The sequence below is a fragment of the Crocodylus siamensis genome, chromosome 3 (genome assembly GCF_052110815.1).
Source record: "Crocodylus siamensis isolate JL-2025a chromosome 3, ASM5211081v1, whole genome shotgun sequence".
Lineage (NCBI taxonomy): Eukaryota > Metazoa > Chordata > Crocodylia > Crocodylidae > Crocodylus > Crocodylus siamensis.
In genome coordinates, this window is record NC_143397.1 from 12,035,192 (window position 1) to 12,054,105 (window position 18,914).

The 18,914-nt window shown below is 47.4% G+C and overlaps 1 protein-coding gene across 1 annotated transcript in view; it reads left to right on the forward strand.

The window, feature by feature from the left end:
• The first annotated feature begins 685 nt into the window (after positions 1 to 685).
• Positions 686 to 18,914, forward strand: part of LOC149867987 (elongation factor 2-like) — a 28,815-nt gene continuing 10,586 nt past the window's right edge. The window contains exons 1-5 of the mRNA XM_090037743.1: positions 686 to 860; positions 13,045 to 13,259; positions 14,463 to 14,644; positions 15,120 to 15,331; positions 17,149 to 17,330. Coding sequence (XP_089893869.1) covers positions 858 to 860; positions 13,045 to 13,259; positions 14,463 to 14,644; positions 15,120 to 15,331; positions 17,149 to 17,330 — 794 coding nt within the window. The 5' untranslated portion in view covers positions 686 to 857. The remainder of the gene's footprint in view (positions 861 to 13,044; positions 13,260 to 14,462; positions 14,645 to 15,119; positions 15,332 to 17,148; positions 17,331 to 18,914) is intronic.

Below are 18,914 nucleotides of genomic sequence, written 5' to 3' on the forward strand. Positions count from 1 at the left end.
ACTTTGGGGAAGCAAAGGGGTTGTTGGTTTTATACTCTTCCCTAGTCTTGGAAACAACAGTCCAGTAAAAGCTTCTAACGGTTTGTTCTGCTCTCTTAAGATCATAAAAGAAGGCTACAAACTTGCACCAAAATTTGCATCAATTGTAAGTTCACTACAGCAGGGCTTGCCTCCGTCCTGTTTGCACAGTCCCTTGCATGAAGAAGTCGTGGTCTGCAATCTGGACTCCAGGGCACAATAATGGATTCTAACAATAAATGACTGATGATAAACATTGTTACCTATATAACAACAGGTTATGCATGAAATATGAGACTGCATTATTGTCTACTAGCAAACAGTAACCGCATGGTATGTTAATCTAATCCCAATATAAAGCAGGATCCTTTGTAATAGACAGGACACATGTTGATCCCACATAATAGAACAAGTATTCATTCTTTTACTGTGCATTATGTTAGTATCATCCATCTAGGCCTCCTATCTATCCCAGCACAGTATCCTGATGCTCTGTTGGACTGTGTGATGCACCCATCGAACATAACCCGAGACTGAGGCTCCCCCCACCCCTGCAATGGACGCGACCGCGCTGGGCACTGGAGGGTGCAGTGCGGGGCCGGGGGGTACCACAAGCCACGCGCAGATGGGGTACCCCCAGCTCCCCACCATAGACATGCGCGGAGCCCGAGCGCCGTCCTGCGCGGGAAGTGAGCACTCTAGCCCGCCGCCAGCTCCTCTCTGTGGTCTCGCCCTATCTCGCCGGCTCTGGCCTTGTTCCAGTCCTCCTTGGTCTCGGCGGAGGCGGCGGCGGCGCTTGGGGGAGGGGGCTCAGGCAGCATCCAGAGCCATCCGCCACGATGGTGAGTGCTCCTCGCGGAAAAAGCCCCGATACTTGCAGGGGAACGTCCCCGCTGCTGGGCCGGGCGGGTATTGATCCGCTGCCCCGCGCCCGGGACGCGAAGGCAGGGCTCTGCCCCTGGCTGGGGGCGGCCGCCATCTTGCTGGTGGGGGCTGTCAAAGGGGCAGCTCCAGCTGGGGGAGGGGCTGCCCCCTGACCCCCCACTTGGAGGGGGGCTGCCCCCTGCCTTCCCTTGCCTGAGGGGGGCTGCCCCCCATGGGGCACAGAGCAGACGCTGCTGCTTGGGGGGCATTCCCCCCACCCCAATACTGGGCTCAGCTTCCTGATGTCCCCCCTGACAGCCTCTCTTTGCCTTTCCCCTTGTCCCCAAGGAGCCAGAGGGGGACGCCGTCCGGGGGGGGGGCGACCGCGGATCAGGACGGGACTCTGTGCATTGCCTTTATGTGTGCATGTCTCGCTCTGCCCTTGACCCCTGTCTCAGTGGGGCAGGGTGGGAGAAGAAAAGCAGGCTGCCCACGGTTATGGGGGCTAATTTTGGGGGCGAAGGTGTCACCACCGGTTTGGTTCTGGAAATTGGTTCACTAGAAACACGGCTGGGTATTTTTCCCTCCCCCCCTCCCCCCCTTTTTTTTTTTTGGCAAGCCTGCCCCACACTTTAAATAGCATCAGCTGTAATGGTGTCTCATCCCCATGAGCCTTGTTATTGCGGTGGAGCATGGCCACACATGAACGCCACCACAATTTTTTGCTCTTTTCAGAGAGCAAGTAACGTTAGGGTTAGGACCCATCAGTTCAGCGCTTGGGGGGGTGGTATTGATATTTTTACCTGGGTGATGTGTCTAGATCAGGTATTTGCTTAAAGGCACAATCTCTAGTATTATGTGTATCGACTGAAAGACTGTCCTCCCTGATGTGGGGGGGGATTTGGGCGCTTGCAAGAGAAGGGGAGGGAGGTCTCAGCTCCCTCCATGCAGGTGTTGCTGGGAGCGCTGCAGTGTGTGCTGCCATGATGTCATGTCCTTGTCCTGTGCTGCCATGATGTCATGTCGTTGTCAAGCCCGTTGTCTAACAAAGGTGGGCATGAAATTTGTGGGTCCCTTGGTGCAAGTGTTGTTGTGGAAGGTAGAAGCAGTCCTCTATTTCAAGCAGTTTTCATCACTTCCGTCTTTCACATGCTGTTTCATATATGTACACACACAAGGCCCCTCCGTTTCTTGGCAAAGCGGAACCTAAATTTTGCAATACTCTCATGCAACATGCTAGAAAGCCTGGAACAGATTTGTTTAACGTGGATTTCTAAAAATCCCTTTCTAATTAATTGCATACAGACAGTGCCTTTTATACTATCTCTGCTTTTTCAGTTTTATTTATGGCAGAAGTGAGGCTGGGGTTTTTGGCTGTTGGGTTGTAATTCAGGCTCTGGCAATGTGAGAAGCAATGTGGATAAATACGTCACCTGACTGTTCTTTTTAAAAAGGGGTTGGTAGGGCAGTGGTTAGGATTCATATTTAAACTGAGCTCTTCCTGTTTTGAATTCAAGGACATCGTCATAATAACGAACTTGTTGCCTTCTTGCCTTCATTTTGATGAGATTGAAGTTTAGCTGAGAAAAAGGACTGGCATATTTAAGATACTTCAGGGCGCTTGATTCAGTCACAGCATTAAGGGTATAGAAAACAGATGGGAAATAAAGGTGCTTCTAGAGGAGCCTTGAAGAAACCCAGTGCTGGCTATTATCTTTTTCCATGTCCTGGAAGTACGTGTGTACTGTTTTATCTTGCAAATGACAAAGGCATTTGGTGGTACATAATAAGCGGGTCAAGCTATTTAGGTCACTCCCAATTGCTTGGTAAGGTGGACTCATTTAAACAAATGTTTAACAAAGACATAGGACCTTGCATTTATCTAAAAACAAATCATGGAGGTCATGCTTCCAAGGTGAGAGGCTGTGTCATGGCATGCAGTGATACTGAAAAGAGGCTGGGGATAACAGCAGATAAGCAGCTGAATGTGAACTTCCAGTGGGATCCTGTAGACCATGGTTCTCAACCTTTTTAGACTCAAGGCACCCCTCAGAAATGGCACTTCGGTTTTCAAAGAAAAATAATGGAGACATTAATCTCTTGCAAAGAGCTCAGAAAGCACATAAAAGGTCAGAATGCTTTTAACATGTAGCTTCCTATCTGAAGTTTAAGGGTTTATCTTGTGAATCACATTTGCACATGTAACAGTGCTGACATTGGGTAGCAACCCACAGCACTCCAGGGTCCCACAGCACCCTAGCTGACAATAACTGTTGGGAGAGAAAGCAAGAGCGTGTTGCAGGCTAATCTTGGAACTCTTTCTTGTATAATCTGTTGCTGTACTTCCATTAGAGGAGGGGAGATCAAAGAAATGTGCTTTGCACTTACAGCTGAAGGTAGCGAGTTTAGGTGGTCCTTGGTTCCTGGAAGAGTTTTACACCATGCTGGCCTGGCCTGGCCTGGGGGAAAGTTCTGCCTCTTGCCTAGACACGTTCTCCCCTGATTATACAAGAATGCTTTTCTGGCACAAGAGAGCTGTGTTGTCAACACAGTTTTCTGCCTTGAGCTTAAGGGGCTTCTAGACACCCTGGGTCCAACCTGCAGAACACTTCAAAGATAAAGATTGAAACCTTGAATTTGATATTCTGTAGGAAGCCGCAGTTGCAAACAAAAGATTGGCTACCACAAGCACTCCAAGCCTGTGCTGCTGAGGAGACATGCTTCAGATTTCTGAACTAGTTGGAGGATCCTGAGTACTGAAGGCTTCCTGCCTAGTACTCTGCATTTCTGTGGCTCAGATGGTAGGTGATTAAAGGCATGAATAACCTAGGGCGGCTGGTGCTTGGCCTTTTGAATGAGTGGTGCTGGACCAGTCAGTGGGTCAGGCCCCTTGTGGGGTCTGTACATGGAGTTGGGTCCCAGGCACCCAGATTGGACCCCGAACTGCCTATGCCCAGAATGGGCCTTGTGCCACCCCAGCCCCACATGCCCAGTCTAGCACACAGGGCCATGCTACCTGATCTACTGGACTCCCCATGGATCCAGAAATGTAGCAGCAGAGGAGTGGTCACCACTCCCCCACCATCAAATTTTTAGACTTGTGGGGAGTCCAGCGGGCTGAATGAAACCGCTCCGCACGCCTGTTTTGGCCTGTGGGGTGAGCACCCCTGACCTAAAGTCGTCGTTCTCTTCTAGGATGAGATGGAGTCTTAAGAACCAGACATGGTGGAAAGCAGAAGTTGCTTTGCGAGAGCTTAATCAGGGAGGTATCTAGGAATACTCCTGAGATATAGACTGAATTGATTACTCATGTATGCTTTCCACCAAAGGAAACTGGTCTTCATTGGGATCTCTTCAAAATGCTTTCTTCTGCCTTGGTCAGGTTCATCCTGAGCCAGCTGTTCTTCATCCATAAGCTGATTTTTGTCACATCTTGGTGGTAATGATAGATCCTGTGTGATCCATGGGTGTATAAGCAGTCTGTGGAGTATCACCTCCCCACACCTGTGTATACAGCTTAGCTGAGACCCTTCTTAGAATACTCTGTCCAGTTTGAATAAGGGATGTGAAAGGTTAAACAATTAATCATTTAACTGATATAAACCCAGTGATAATGAGTTAGCATACTGGTTATTGTTTAGCTCTGTGTGACCCAGTCTGGCAGGAAAGGGGGAAGGAAAGATGCAAGGCATCCCAGCAGGCAGGCAGGCAGGAGGGAGGGGAGGGGAGCTAGTACCCTAGCCTAAGAAGAAAACAACAGGCAACCTAAAGACTCATCAATTAAGCAATTAGCTGCTCCTTCACAGGTGCTCCTTCCCTCCCAGGGCAAGGGCTGTGTTGTCTGCCTGGGCTTGTCACCCCTTCTTCTCCTCCCGCCCCCCCCCCCCAAAAGGGTCCCAGGAGCAACTTCCAGCAGTATCCCCATCTGAACCAGTGGTTAACCATTTAACCAGTATAATTAGGGGAGGTTAAACAATTATTTTTAAATAGGTATTTACATCCCTAATTTGAATGTTGGACAATTACAGAGCTCAGAGGAGAACAAGAAAGATTTGAGTTATGGGTAATATTCCTTATAGTGAGGGTCTAATTAGTTTATTCAAGAGAAGGCTAAGAAGTGGCTTGATCAGGGCCCACAGATACCTGTGTGGTAGGGAACAGGGGAGAGACAAAGTTTAGACTCTGAAGTTAGCCAGGCTTTAGATGGGGGTGGGCAAAAATCTGGCTGGCGTGCCTGCTGATTTGATACAGCCCACAGGCAGGCACCCACCAATTAATTGTAGCTGCCCTGCTGGGGGCTGCCCCTGCTGTGCTGTGCTGTGCATGGGGTCAAATACCACCTTCTTATACCTAGGACAGCACATGCTGCGCTCCCAGCCTCTCCTGCCTGGAAGGCACCAGCCCTGGCCAGCAGGCACAGGGAACTGCTGGGCTCCCCAAGACTCCAGCAACTCCTCCTGTCCCTGCTGTAGTGCTCTGGGCAGCAGGTAGGGTGGGGAAGCTGCAGCATTGAGGAGGGCAGGGTGGGCTCTGCCTGCAGCTCGCTTTGGTCCTGCTTGTGCATGGCTCGGCAGAGGAGTGTGTGGGGATGGGGGCATGAAGAAGCTTGGCTACTCACAAAGCCCTTGCAGGTGGGCACTGGACAGGCAGGTGCGATGGGAGCAGTAGCAGTAGCAGGAGCCAGCATGCACTTGGTGCAGCACTGTTGATCAGGCATGTAGGATGGAAGCAGGAGCCAGTGCAGGCTCAGCTTCAGCCCTGCTGGGCAGATGTGGGACAGAGACCAGGACAGCTGGTGGTGCCAGGCTTGGCTCCCTGTCCCCCCTCCCCTCTCCTAGGGGCTTCTCTTGCTGCCCGCTGGCGGCAGCAGCTTTCCTGCCCTTTGCAGCGTGCTATAAGCGAGACAGGCGGCACTGATCCCTCTCCCCACCATCCACAAAGAACAGGCAGGAGGAAGCCCCCCACACATGTACATGCACCCCAGCCACACCACACATGCACCCCCAGTTACACCCCCCCACATATCCACAACCACCATACCCATACCCCACACACACTTATACTTCCCCAGACATGCACCCACACCCCCTCGCACGTCCCACCCCACCATACTCACACACACATCCAACAGTTCTACACATCCCATGCACATCCATACACACACCCCACACACCCACACATCCCCAACTATATGCAGCCCCCACACAGATCCGCACATAAACCCACACCCCACATTGCACCCACCCCTCCCACATCCCAGCCCCACCATACCCACAGACATCCAAGTCCCCATACCCGCAACCACATATCCCACACCCCTCCACATACACTACACCCACACCATACCCATGCACACACCCACCTCAACCACATCCACATGCACCCAGAGGCAACCTGAGCAGGGTGTGGGGCCCGGGGCAAATCAGACTGTGTGGGCCCGCCCCCAGGTGCACGGATGCTAGTGGCGGATTCAGCAGTGGGGGTTGCCAAGTAAATTGCTAAATCTTCATTAGCGACCTGGACGAGGGTGTGGAGAGCATCCTGCTCAAGTTTGCTGATGACACCAAGCTGTGGGGCAAAGTGAATACACCGGCAGGCAGGGACCGCATCCAGGCAGACCTGGATAGGTTGGAGAAGTGGGCGGATCTGAACAGGATGCGGTTCAACAAGGACAAGTGCAGGGTGCTGCACCTGGGGAGAGGGAACCAGCATTATGGTTATAGGTTAGGGGCTGCCCCTCTCGGCAGCACAGAGGCAGAGGGGGATCTTGGAGTCAGGATTGACTCCAGGATGAATAGGAGTCGCCAATGGGACAAAACAACAGGCAGAGCCAACCGCACCCTGTCCTGCATCAACAGGGGCATCACTAACAGGTCCCGAGAGGTCTTGCTCCCCCTCTATGCGGCGCTGGTCAGGCCGCAGCTGGAGTCATGTGTCCAGTTCTGGGCGCCGCACTTCAAGAGGGGCGTGGAGAACCTGGAGAGGGTCCAGAGGAGGCCACTCATATGGTTGGGGGCCTCTGTGGACAGCCCTATGGGGAGAGGCTGAGGGACCTGAATCTCTTCCGCAAGAGGAGACTGAGGGGGGATCTTGTGGCTGCCTACAACCCTATCAGGGGCCAGCAGCTGGGACTCGGGGAAAGTCTGTTCACCAGGGCCCCCCTTGGAGTCACCAGGAACAATGGCCACAAGCTGAGGGAGGATGGGTTTAGGTTAGATATTAGGAAGAACTACTTCACTGTAAGGGTGGCCCGAGCCTGGAACAGGCTTCCCAGAGAGGTGGTGCTCTCACCTTCCCTGGAGATATTCAAGAGGAGACTGGATAGGCACCTGGCTGGGGTCTTATGACCCCTGGCACCCCCAGTGCTCCTTCCTGCCCATGGCAGGGGTCGGACTCGATGATCTGTCTAGGTCCCTTCCCACTCATTGAGTCTATGAATCTATGATTCTAAGTAGCTGTATGTGAAGCTGGCAGCATTGCAAAGTCGCTGCAGCTGCTCCACCCAGGCCCGGGGTGGTTGCCCCGATTTGCACTCCCAGGGATGGCTCTACACACATCCTTCTACACCTACATACATCAATATCCCACGTACACTCCTCCCACCCACCCACACCCCTCATGCATCTCCCTATACCTCCACACACAATATACAAGCACCACCTCCTGCCCTGAAAAGGAGTACTTCTTGGGCAAGGAAAAAAACTTCTGGTGGCAAAAGTCGGTGGCTAGGTTGCAGGGCTTTTGGTCACAAGATGATGATCAGGGGCCGGGACACCAGTCAAGGGGTGGGGCTACCCTTGCGGCCCTCGGTGCCTCACCAGAACTCGTTAAGCAGCCCTCCAGCCAAAATAATTGCCCACCCCTGCTTTAGATAGAAATAAAGGACAGTTTTTTAATAAATTAACCTTAGTGTTCATCAAGTTTCCATTACTTGAAGTCTTTTTGAAAGATACCTGTTTTGATAGGGAGGTATGCTACAGTTGTGGATGGAACTGTATGTGCCAGGTTTTGGTGAAAATCAGCTTTCGCTAAGCTTGAAGCTAATGCAAGTCTTTCCTTGTCACTGTTTGTTCCCTTAAAACAATTGTACATATATTTTTTAATTCTGAAGGTTTATATCTGTATCTACAAAGTTGCTTGTTACTAATAGCACTTTTGTGGTCAAATTATTCTTTAAGCTATATTTGCTACTTTTCCACTTCTCTTATCCTGAAAATTTATAAAGTATTACATTCAGTGTCGTGTTAAGTTGCTTTTGGAAAGCATGTTTGATAACCTAGAATTTTATACTTCCCTGGAGATGCTGGAAAAAAAAGGTCCGTCTCCCCAGAAACATTCAGAATACCCAACTTTAGTTGTCTGAACCTGTGCTTAGATTGCCTTAAGAGCGCTCTACAACAGATCCTCTGCTCCTTTCTCTCTGTAGGCCTTGTTCCCCACGTCCTGTCTTGTACATCTGACTTTATTGATGTAACATGAATGACAGAAGTTTTGGGGCCCAGTTCACTCAGAATTTGTTAGCTCTGAGCAACGTAGAACTGGCTGCAGCCACCTTTATGTATCTTAATTAAGGAGGTCGCAATTTCAGTTTCTTTTAAAAAAAAAAAAAAAGAAAAAAAAGCTCTAGACCAGTTTTAAGAGAAAATTATGTTATCAGTTATGGCTATATTGTCATATCTATTGCAACTGTTCTATAGAGTTAAAAACACAGCCATGTGTTTATCGGCTTGTTTTTACTTTAAGTGTTCAAAGAATTTGAGAGCACTGAGGGCAGCATGCCCAGAAGCCCTCCTTTCATTCCCTCTGCATGTGGAGCAGCAGGAGCTAGAAAGGTTGTTTTATTTATTTTTGTATTTGATTTATATGCCAGCCTTCTCAAAATGCTCAGGGCAGGTTCCAATAAAAGATAAAAACATAAGAAAAAAAAGTACAGCAAAATGATCCCTCTGCATATTCAGAAGCAGTTCACCCCTCTGCCCCTTCTGCTCCTCCTTGCCGTAGTTTGAGATTGGCATCCTTTCGTCTGCGAGAGATGGTGGATATTGCACCCTATGACGAAGATGCTTTGCGGCGTCTCGTGACTGAATAGGCTGATCCAAGATTTGTATGATCTGTGGCAGTGCTTGCAACTGTGTGTGTCATGGTTGGGCGATTCAGGAGCTGCTTGCTTCCTTCGGACTCTCTTCTCTTCAGGCTGTTGGAGCCAGTTCCTGTTGTGGACTGTGAGGCCTTGGTGGAGATGGTGATGCCACTTCTTCCAATCGCTTGCCAAGGTTTCTCGTTGGTTAGGATCAGTTCCAGATTTTTGCCTGTCAAAGTCTTGCTTTGGTGCTCTCAGTTGGCTTCTTGTTGTGTTCCATATAGGCTGTGTTTTTGATGTAAATGAGAGGTAATAGTTCTTCTGTATTTTCTTCAAACTAGTCCATATTGGACAATATCTTGCTCAAATGGAGTTTTAGCTAGAGGAAATTTGGGAAGGAAATTGAAACTGCAATCCATGAAACAGCTAAAGCTACATTTGGGGAAAAGAGACTGTCCAATTTGGACTGGTTCAAGGAAAATGCCTTTGTTTGTACAGGACACAAAGGAAGGGGTGACAGACGTACAGCCTTCAGGCTAGATCCCACATGTTGAGCTGTTGATCTGGCCCATGGGTTCTGGACTGACCGTACATGCTACATGGAGCACGCACTAGTTCTGGCCCCATGTACCGCACAAAGCACAGGTCAGTCCAGGGTACAGGCTGGCTCCGGTGCTGGTCCAGATTGGACCACACTGGAGCCAGCACGCAGGGCTATGGAGCATTGCATGCACTGTGCACCCTGGACTGCCCCTCCATGCTATGTGCAGTGCCAGGTACAGCCAACATGCCATATGTAGCACAAGTCCGCAGTGCAGGAGGTCAGTTCTGACCTGGTCTATGAACTGATCCAGTGACTGGCCCCATGTGCCAGATGAGTCTGACACCACTGCACTAAGGAAATCTTCAGCCTCCTGGGTCATGTTCGCAGGCAGCACCATGCAGCCTACACACAGTCAAGTCAGGGCTTTTCATTTCTGTCCTGTTTCATCTGCTTGTAATTGCAACAGAGAGATCTGTCCACCTAGTGGGTCCAGTAGCTGCTGCCACCTTTCCTCATGGGAAGTAGCAAGCAGGTAGAGCCCTCAGCTTGCTGACTGACATCTGCAGCCACTCAGGTCTAGCTCTTGGCCTGTGAGACAGCCCCACAGCACACTTACCACAGCGGCAGCATCCAGGTGGCTGGTCTGCTGGGGAATTGGCCAGCACCACGCAACCGAAAGAGGGCCCGCAGAGTGCTCCGGCCCTGGAGGACTCCTGGGATAAAATGAAGTCTTTGGTGGCAGCAGAAGGGAGGGAGAAAGAGGGCACGCAGCGAGTGCAAGCTGAAGCCCTCTCCACAGCTGGAGCGGGACCAGCACACCCCCACGGAGGCGACCAGGCTGCAGGAGTCCTGGTTGCCGTGGGATCCCTCCTGCATAGATAGGTAGCATACTTACCTGTGGCACCACAGCAGGGAATCTTTCCAGGGCCTGGAGGCCCCACCAGAAAAGGAGACACTGCAGGCAACCGAGCACCCATAAGAGACAGCAGGTACAGAAGCCATGGTGGGTGAACCCACCAGTGTAGACTCGATCGAGCCTCTGCTCATGTACCACAGTGCTGAAAGGTATCATGAGGGCAGCTGGGATGGGAGGAGGCCAGCCGGAGAGGGACTGATACAGCCTGCCAGGGATGAAAACCTGTCCAGTGCCCCTGTAGCCACAGCTACCGTATTTGAGCAGGCACAGACCCAGAATCCGCTCGTAGGGCAGCAGTGGTCATGGAGGACCCTAGGGAGCGTGAGGGGGCATTGCCTGAAGTACTGGGTACGTGGCTGGGAGCTCACCTGGGGAATACCCACGAAGGGGAAGGCAGCAGGGGCCAGGTGAAGCCCATCTCGCTGAATGCAGAACATTGAAGTAAAGTGTTGGGTGCGGGTAGTGTTGATGCCTTGCTTGCCCACACCACGTACGCACATTTAGTTTCCTTATTGTTAAGTTGTGTATTTGTCGGCCAAGAAGGCCTCACCACACTCCCACAGAGGACTGTGCAGGCAGGCGTGCCAGGAGAACGGGCAGCACCAGCAGTCCATCACAGACATCACCGAGACCAGAGTGGACCACCTAAGTGGAAAGGGGTGAGGTGTAGGGGTGGCAGAGCTTCATAGAAGATGTACTGACTGAGCCACCCGGGGCCACTAAACAGCACCTCTATCTAATCTCATATAACATCAAGTTGTGGCTGGTGAATAGGCCTCAGGGTGGCACCCAGGTGGGCAGGGCACGCCAGTGGAGGTGCTGCAAGCTTGGGCCTGCCACAGCCTGCTTCTCCACTCCGGTGACTTCAGATTTACACTAGTTCTGTTCTGGTGCAGCAAATCAGAGGATCAGGCCCTGGATTATCGTCACGATTTTTTGTACTTCTCTTGGCTGTGGATTTCTTTTATCCTCCCAGTCATACTCTGCTGCCCCTTGCACTGCTGTTTTCTGTTTCCCTCTCCTTTACTTCCTCCGTTCATTCTCACATCAACTCTGTGTTCCCTCCCAAGTAAAAATGCAATGCAGATGATTAAAAAACAAAAAAGCAAGTAAAGCCTTTGAGCTGGCAATCTGTGTTGGTAGGTTGCAAATATAATATAATAATAACAAAGTTAGAAATACAAGATGCTTCAAATCTGCAGGGTGCAATTCTTGATATGTTACAACCCCTTTATTTGGCTTCAGCACCTTTTACAAGGGCATCCAGTCCTGAGAAAAAGAGAAACAGGAACTTCAGTGCTTTTCAAGCTGATGCCAAGAATCCTACTAAATTATATGGAAAGACTTGAATTAAAGCCAGAATAGAGAGAAGCTAATGTAACTTTGACTTACAGATTGGAGAATAATACTAATATACTGTATGTGTGTACCTGCACAAAAAGAATTATTTTTAATGAGCACTGTATTTGTTTGAGCAAAACCACTGTTTTTTGAGAAAGTAAACAATGGTAAAATTGAACTGAAATAGAGATTGGTGTATTATATAAAGCACTTGGAATATTTTACTCAGGCATCTAAAGCTGTTGAAGATTGGTTGTTAAGCCTCTACAAACAGGCATACTCAGCGCCTTTTCTCTGCTATCCTCACAATGTGTTAAGTTTTTGAAAGAACACAGGAGACAGTTTCCTTCTGGAAAGCTTCGGGATTTTGTCTGTACTAGAAACGTTTGCTGGGGCAGCAATGTTAGTTGGGTATGGGGTGGGTGTCCCATCCTTTCTCTGCCAGCAGAACTCCAGCTTGTAGTTCAACTAGAAGCATGTGTAAATTGGTGTAGTTTTCACTTGAGCAGTTGATACAAGCTATACTGGCGAAGAGCTAATCTTGGGGGTAGATTGACCTAGATCAATATATGCCTGGTCTGGATTCCTCTTGCATAGAGGAGTAGGATTATATTCTTAAAATCACATCTCTTAAAGTTCAGTTGTGTTTTTAAATACATTTCTACACATGGATGTTGCACCTTATTTCCATTTTTCCTGAATCAAAGTTACCATGTAAAAAACCAGATGTTTCTAGCCTTCAGGTTTCCTGTAATCATCAAATCATAAACTAAGGTTAGACTACAGTGGTGACATCCAGCAGTAATTCAAAGAAGTTATGAATTGCCCCTTTCACTTCTTATATTTGACTCTGAAGACTACCAGAAAAGATTTTAAATGCCAGCATTTTACAGTTGAGGCAGGAGTCCCCTGTGGTTCAGTGGTAGACTCCTTGTCTACCACACAGGAGACCTAGGTTGGATTCCCAGACACTTATACAACTACAGCCATGGAGGCACCAAACATCTGGACTCAGTCTGGTTTTTGGATTCTGTCTCACTGGCCTAAAGGGAGGATGGATGGTCTGGGCAGCCTCCACTCCTCCAAAAATTCCTGCCTAGGCATATACATCGAAGGTCTGGGTGGGCCCCATGCATACACCATGATCCAGGAGGATCAATGGTTGCCACCACAATTGAGGCTGGCAAATTTTTTGGTATGTGCATACATAATTTGCTTCATAAAGCACCGAGGTTTGGAGTAAAACTAACACTGGTGCCCTTATTTCCTTTTTCCCCTCAGGTGAACTTTACAGTAGACCAGATCCGAGCGATCATGGACAAAAAGTCCAATATCAGGAACATGTCTGTGATTGCTCATGTTGACCATGGCAAATCCACACTGACAGACTCTTTGGTATGTAAAGCAGGTATCATTGCCTCAGCCAGAGCAGGGGAAACACGATTCACAGACACGCGGAAAGATGAACAGGAAAGATGCATCACAATCAAGTCTACGTAAGTATCAGAAAGTGATCTTTAAATTTAAAATCCAAGTCCTGTATTCCAGTGCTGCAAATCTGTCTCGTTGAAACCTCTGTACATTGGAGCTATTTTTATAAGAATACTTGGTATATAAAATAATGTGACTGTCCAGAAAATTAGCAGCCCAGGTTGGATGCAGATCATATCTCCATATTTTGCTTAAACATGGTAAAGATTTATTTTCTGAATTTCTTATCCACAAATAAACAAAAGTTATAGGCATTGCAGTTGATAGGGCTAGTGATGTCATTAACCAAAGCCATTTTGCATCAGAGCCAGGATTTTTTTATATTCTAGATGGAGTTGTATCCTTTGTGAACTGTTTTTGTCCTGTACTTCACCGAGTCTCCAACCACAATAGCTTTATTTTTTGTAATGAAATTGAAAAAGGACCAATTTTATGCTTTTTTTTCTTTTTTGAAATATATCCAGTTTATTATTGTAAACACTCTTAAAATGAAACCCCTTCACTGACATTTCATTTTCTGAAATATTTTATCTTTTTTTTTTTTTGCTCTTGCAATTTAATTGGAAATAAAATGATGGCTTTTGGTTTAAGGATACAAGGTGAACCTTTTTATATGACACTTTTTAGTTGTGGATAACTTTTAGCTGAGGCTGATTGTATTACAAAATGCTCTTTCAATACTCTTCAGTATCGGTGTTCATCTTCTGAGTGACAGGCAGTTGTGTCTTTGCCTTTGGCCACATGCTTGTACTTTGCAGTGAGCAGTATCCTGCACACAGTAGTTTCTTTAATTGTAACAGAATTATCTGCAGCGTAAGCTACTACTCATTGAGCAAGGGTGGCAGAATCTGGACCTTTGTGAATACCAGGATTAGTATCCCTACCTATGATATTTGCAGACTCAGCTGTGACCCTATCCCTGCAGGTCAACAGCTTGAAAAGACACTTGTAGAGTCATGGCTCAAATCACTGGCTACACTGATTCTAGCATGACTTCTGTTCTATTGTGTTAATCTCATAAAAATAGAAATTAATTATAGGAAAGCAAAGTACTGGTTTCTAAGAATTTTATAAGCCAAAGAAATAATCTTCGCTGCTTTCATTTTCCTTTAAGTACATCATGGTGAGAATGTTAATGATTCGTTGTAACAGATGAGCTGCAAATAGCTACATAAAGTGGATTTATAATACAATTTCTTCTTTTATAGGGCAATTTCCCTGTACTATGAACTTTCAGAAAATGACTTGGCCTTTATCAAGCAGTCCAAAGATGGTTCAGGTTTTCTTATTAATTTAATTGATTCTCCTGGACATGTAGATTTCTCCTCTGAAGTGACAGCAGCTCTTCGTGTCACTGATGGTGCCCTTGTAGTTGTTGACTGTGTTTCAGGTGAGTGTGTTTTTATGAGAGATTTTGCTGTATACTTTCTAAGAAACTGAATAACTTGATGGCAGGATAATGGCACCTTAAATACAATGGGTTTTTATAGTGAAAATGTAGAGTCAACTAGGTTGGAATTGAACGGGTGGTTGTAGCCTGTTCTGTTCACATCCCCAAAGATGAAATCCACCCCGTGTGTGTAGAGCCTGTGGGTGGAGTGCAGGGTAGGACAGGCGATCAAATCCATCCTTTACTCCAGAATCAATGTGCAAAACTGCTGCGCAAACTCTTCCCCTTTCCACTATTACATCTGATATTCCAGCCTTTGAACTGCAGCTCCTGTTCCAGTTTACCCATGCTGATTTCATGGAGCCCTGAGGTTACAGAAGAATTTTCAGCTTGGCTTCCCTGGCTAGTTTGTCTAGCACAGTGACTTCAGTTAACTGAAGAACGTGAACCACTAACACTTTTTTTTTTTAAATAGGGGTGTGTGTTCAAACTGAGACTGTTCTACGTCAAGCAATTGCTGAGCGTATCAAGCCAGTACTGATGATGAACAAGATGGATCGGGCTTTGTTGGAGTTGCAGCTAGAGCCTGAGGAACTTTATCAGACTTTCCAGCGGATTGTGGAAAACGTCAATGTCATAATTTCTACCTATGGAGAGGGAGAAACTGGACCAATGGGTAATATTATGGTAAAGAAAACTTAAGTTTTGCTTTGAATGGCATTAAGTAACTAGATCTTGTCACAGGTATATCTGAGAATGTCAGCCTCTGTTCTAAAATGGATCTTTCTTCAAGACTGACTAGCCTAGAGAAGAAACCACATTGTGTCATTCATACATGCAGCACATCAGGAAAGGTAGAGCAGTGGGAGACCAGGCAACCAATTAGGCAAAGAAGCAACTAGAAAACAGAAGTGAAGGGGAAAAGAAAAGTAGCAGAGGGGAGCCAGAGATGGAACAAAGGGAAAGTGCACTGTGCAGCAGAGAAGACAAAGGCAGATGCTTCTACATGCAACTTGCGCTTTCAAAATTTTGTGGATTTGAAAATATTTGTATCATTATCTCTTCTGCAGTTGAGAGGAAGGTATAGCCCGGAGGTCATGCCAGAAACCAGGAGTTAAGAAACTACTTTTCTTGACTCTGCTCTTAATTTACGTATGGTCTTGTGAGGATCATGGTACTTCTGCCTGAGAGATTCTGTAGAAGTTTTGTGGTGATAACATGCCAAGCTCTGTGCGACTGTTGTGTGGAGTATGGTAGAATTTTGGAGCATCTCTTATGGAGCATGATTAGTTCTATGCAGTTAGGTTATCAGGGGATAGTGCGTCAATGGTCTTATCCTAAATGTTTATGAATCTTCCATGGAATAGCTAACCAGAGAAGCCAAGCTGGGAATTCTTATGTAGCCTCAGGCCTGCATGGAAATTCTTACGCGCTGAGCCTCAGGCCTTCATGGACAAGTTATTTCAACTTTCATGGAATAGCAAGACAGAAGGATGAAATAACTTGACAAGATCACAAGCAGTCAGTATGAAAGAGCTTAAAATAAAGTAGTCCCATCTTCCTAGTGTAATTTCCTGTTTGTTTCTGTGGCAACTCTACTTCCAACCTCTGCTTCACAGTTCTAATGGGAAACTACTGCTCTAACAGAGAAACTGCACTGCCGCAGGCATATAATCAGTTTTATACATTAACTGCAAGATATACTGATTCCCCATAGCCACATTTTCAAGTCTGCCTGGCTGAAGTTTGACCTGGGAATCTGTATGTAGTTTTTGCTTCGTCTGTCAGCTATGGTTGTATTCTAAGCTGTGCACATTGAGGTTATTGAGGCTGAGGATACTTAGCCACCGAAATCAGCCCACTTTGAGACATGCGCTGAATGTCAGGCACCCAGGTTTCAGTTCCCAGAGGAACTTCAAAACCAAAAAATCCCAGAAATTCATGGAAATATTTCATAGATTTCATAGACATTAGGGCTGGAAGGGACCTCGGGAGATCATCGAGTCCAGCCCCCTGCCCAAAGGGCAGGAAGTCAGCTGGGGTCATAGGATCCCAGCAAGATAAGCATCCAATTTACTCTTGAAGGTGTTCAATGTAGGTGCTTGAACCACCTCCGCTGGCAGACTGTTCCAGACCTTGGGGGCTCAGACAGTAAAGAAATTCTTCCTTATGTCCAGCCTGAAACGGTCTTGCAGGAGTTTGTGACCGTTCGACCTCGTCATCCCTTGGGGCGCTCTGGTGAACAAACCAGAAGGTCTTAAATGAGATTTTCTATAAGCATGTTGGTAAAACATAGTAAGATGTGTTTTTTTGTTATTAAGGATCTTGCCATTGGAGAAAATGGAATTCTTTAAATTAAGTTGCACCAAAATATGTGTTGTCAGGACTCCATAATATTAGAAAATAGTTCTGGTAACCTCCCTCCAAATGCATGCCACTGAAAACAGATCATATGCTTAATCAGTGTCTTGTAAAATGCATTCACTTTCATTCTGGGTTTTTAGATTGATCCAGTTATCGGCACTGTTGGGTTTGGCTCTGGTCTGCATGGCTGGGCATTTACCCTGAAGCAGTTTGCCGAGATGTATGTGGCCAAATTTGCTGCCAAAGGTGAAAAAGCCCAACTGGCTCCAGCTGAGCGTTCAAAGAAAGTAGAAGATATGATGAAAAAACTCTGGGGAGACAAGTGAGTGATGAAACATATATAGGTATATCCTTAGAAGCCACAGTGATGCACCGTTCAGAAGTATCATAGTGATGTATCTTGGTGATATATTTAATGCATGTGTCTCCACAAACTGCAGTCCATTCTTTTACAGAGAGGTTAAGTGGCAGTCTGGAGATCTAGACGTAGAGGAAGGGGGCAGCACAGCACGGGCAGAGCCTTTGCAAGCGGCTCCCCCGTGCCTCTCCCTCGGAGGCCAGGTGCTTGCCTAGGATGGAGGCGGGTGGAGCAGAGAAAGCTGTGCTGGGAGCTGAGGCAGATGCAGTCTCAGCCTGCTTGCTGTCCCAGGCAGGAGCCACAGCATGGGCATCTAAGGGCTCCTGAATCCTGGGTGGGCAGCAAGACATCCCACTCTTGAAGGGCTGCATTGCCCGGCCAGCAAACCCGTCCCGAGGGAGACGAGTAGGGGAGCTGCTAGCCAAGGCCCTGAAGGGAGTCACAGGGGGAGCCTGTTTCTGGTGCTTTGATAGGAGCCCTCCCACCTCCTGCCCCCTCTGCTGACTTGCCACACACGGACAGGGACCGCTGCTGCCGGAACTGCCGCTCCATCTCCAGTGTCTGCACCTTGCAGAATAGCACCCACTACGTTGTCATCTTGGCCATGCCCAGTGGCAGTGCGAGGCTTGGCTTCAGCCTGAGCAGTCACAAAGTGTTAAGGCAACTTTATGGTGTCTACACATGGTGCCTTAACTAATCATGCCTAAATTTGATATTTGCTTCATGCAGGTATTAAATTTATGCGTGATTAGCCTAAAATCGCCGTTTTTAAGGCACATTAAGGGTGCACACATGTAGACCTGTGCCGTTTATGTGCCTTAAAAATGGCTAATGCGCCTTGAGTCACCATGTGTAGATGCACCTGCTTAGAGAGACTGGATTATCAGAAATTTAGCATGGAATGTTCCTTGTATTGCACTAGGTGAGCAAAATTAATATGCAACAATATAAAGATTATGAGATGATCAACAGGTGATTGGACCTAGCGATAGTTGTCCAGTTGAATTCTGTGGATTTCAAATCGTATCTTGGAGAAGGAAGAATTCACATATGCACAGATTCATTTTAATGACATGGTTTGGCATTACCAAATATTAGCAAATGATCAGCAGGTGGATTAATGCTTGCAAAGAGATCTTGAGGAGAAAGCTGATTTGGGAGCTAGGGACTGCCTGTTTAAACTAAGGCACTCCTATGCAACTATGGAATCCCAAGTGTAGGTGTTTGGGGAGCTTTAGAGAAGCTGGAGTGATTCTTCTGAGAATCACAAAAGGAGTTATAGACCCTCAGGTGGAACTTGGGAGTTCTTGTCAAATTTTTAGCTTAACCCACTCAGGCTGGCTAAAGGCACAAACCTAAACTCAGTACTTGGGGGTCTGATAGAGAACAAATATTTGCTTGCTGTGCTCTTAAATCCAAAGGAACAAACTTCTTCTCCATAATATAACAGTTCTGGAATAATTAACGTAACTAGCTGGGACCCTCCTAGCTAATTTAGTTTTTTGACAGCGCACATTAAGCATGGAACTTTCTCTGAGAGGCTCTGCA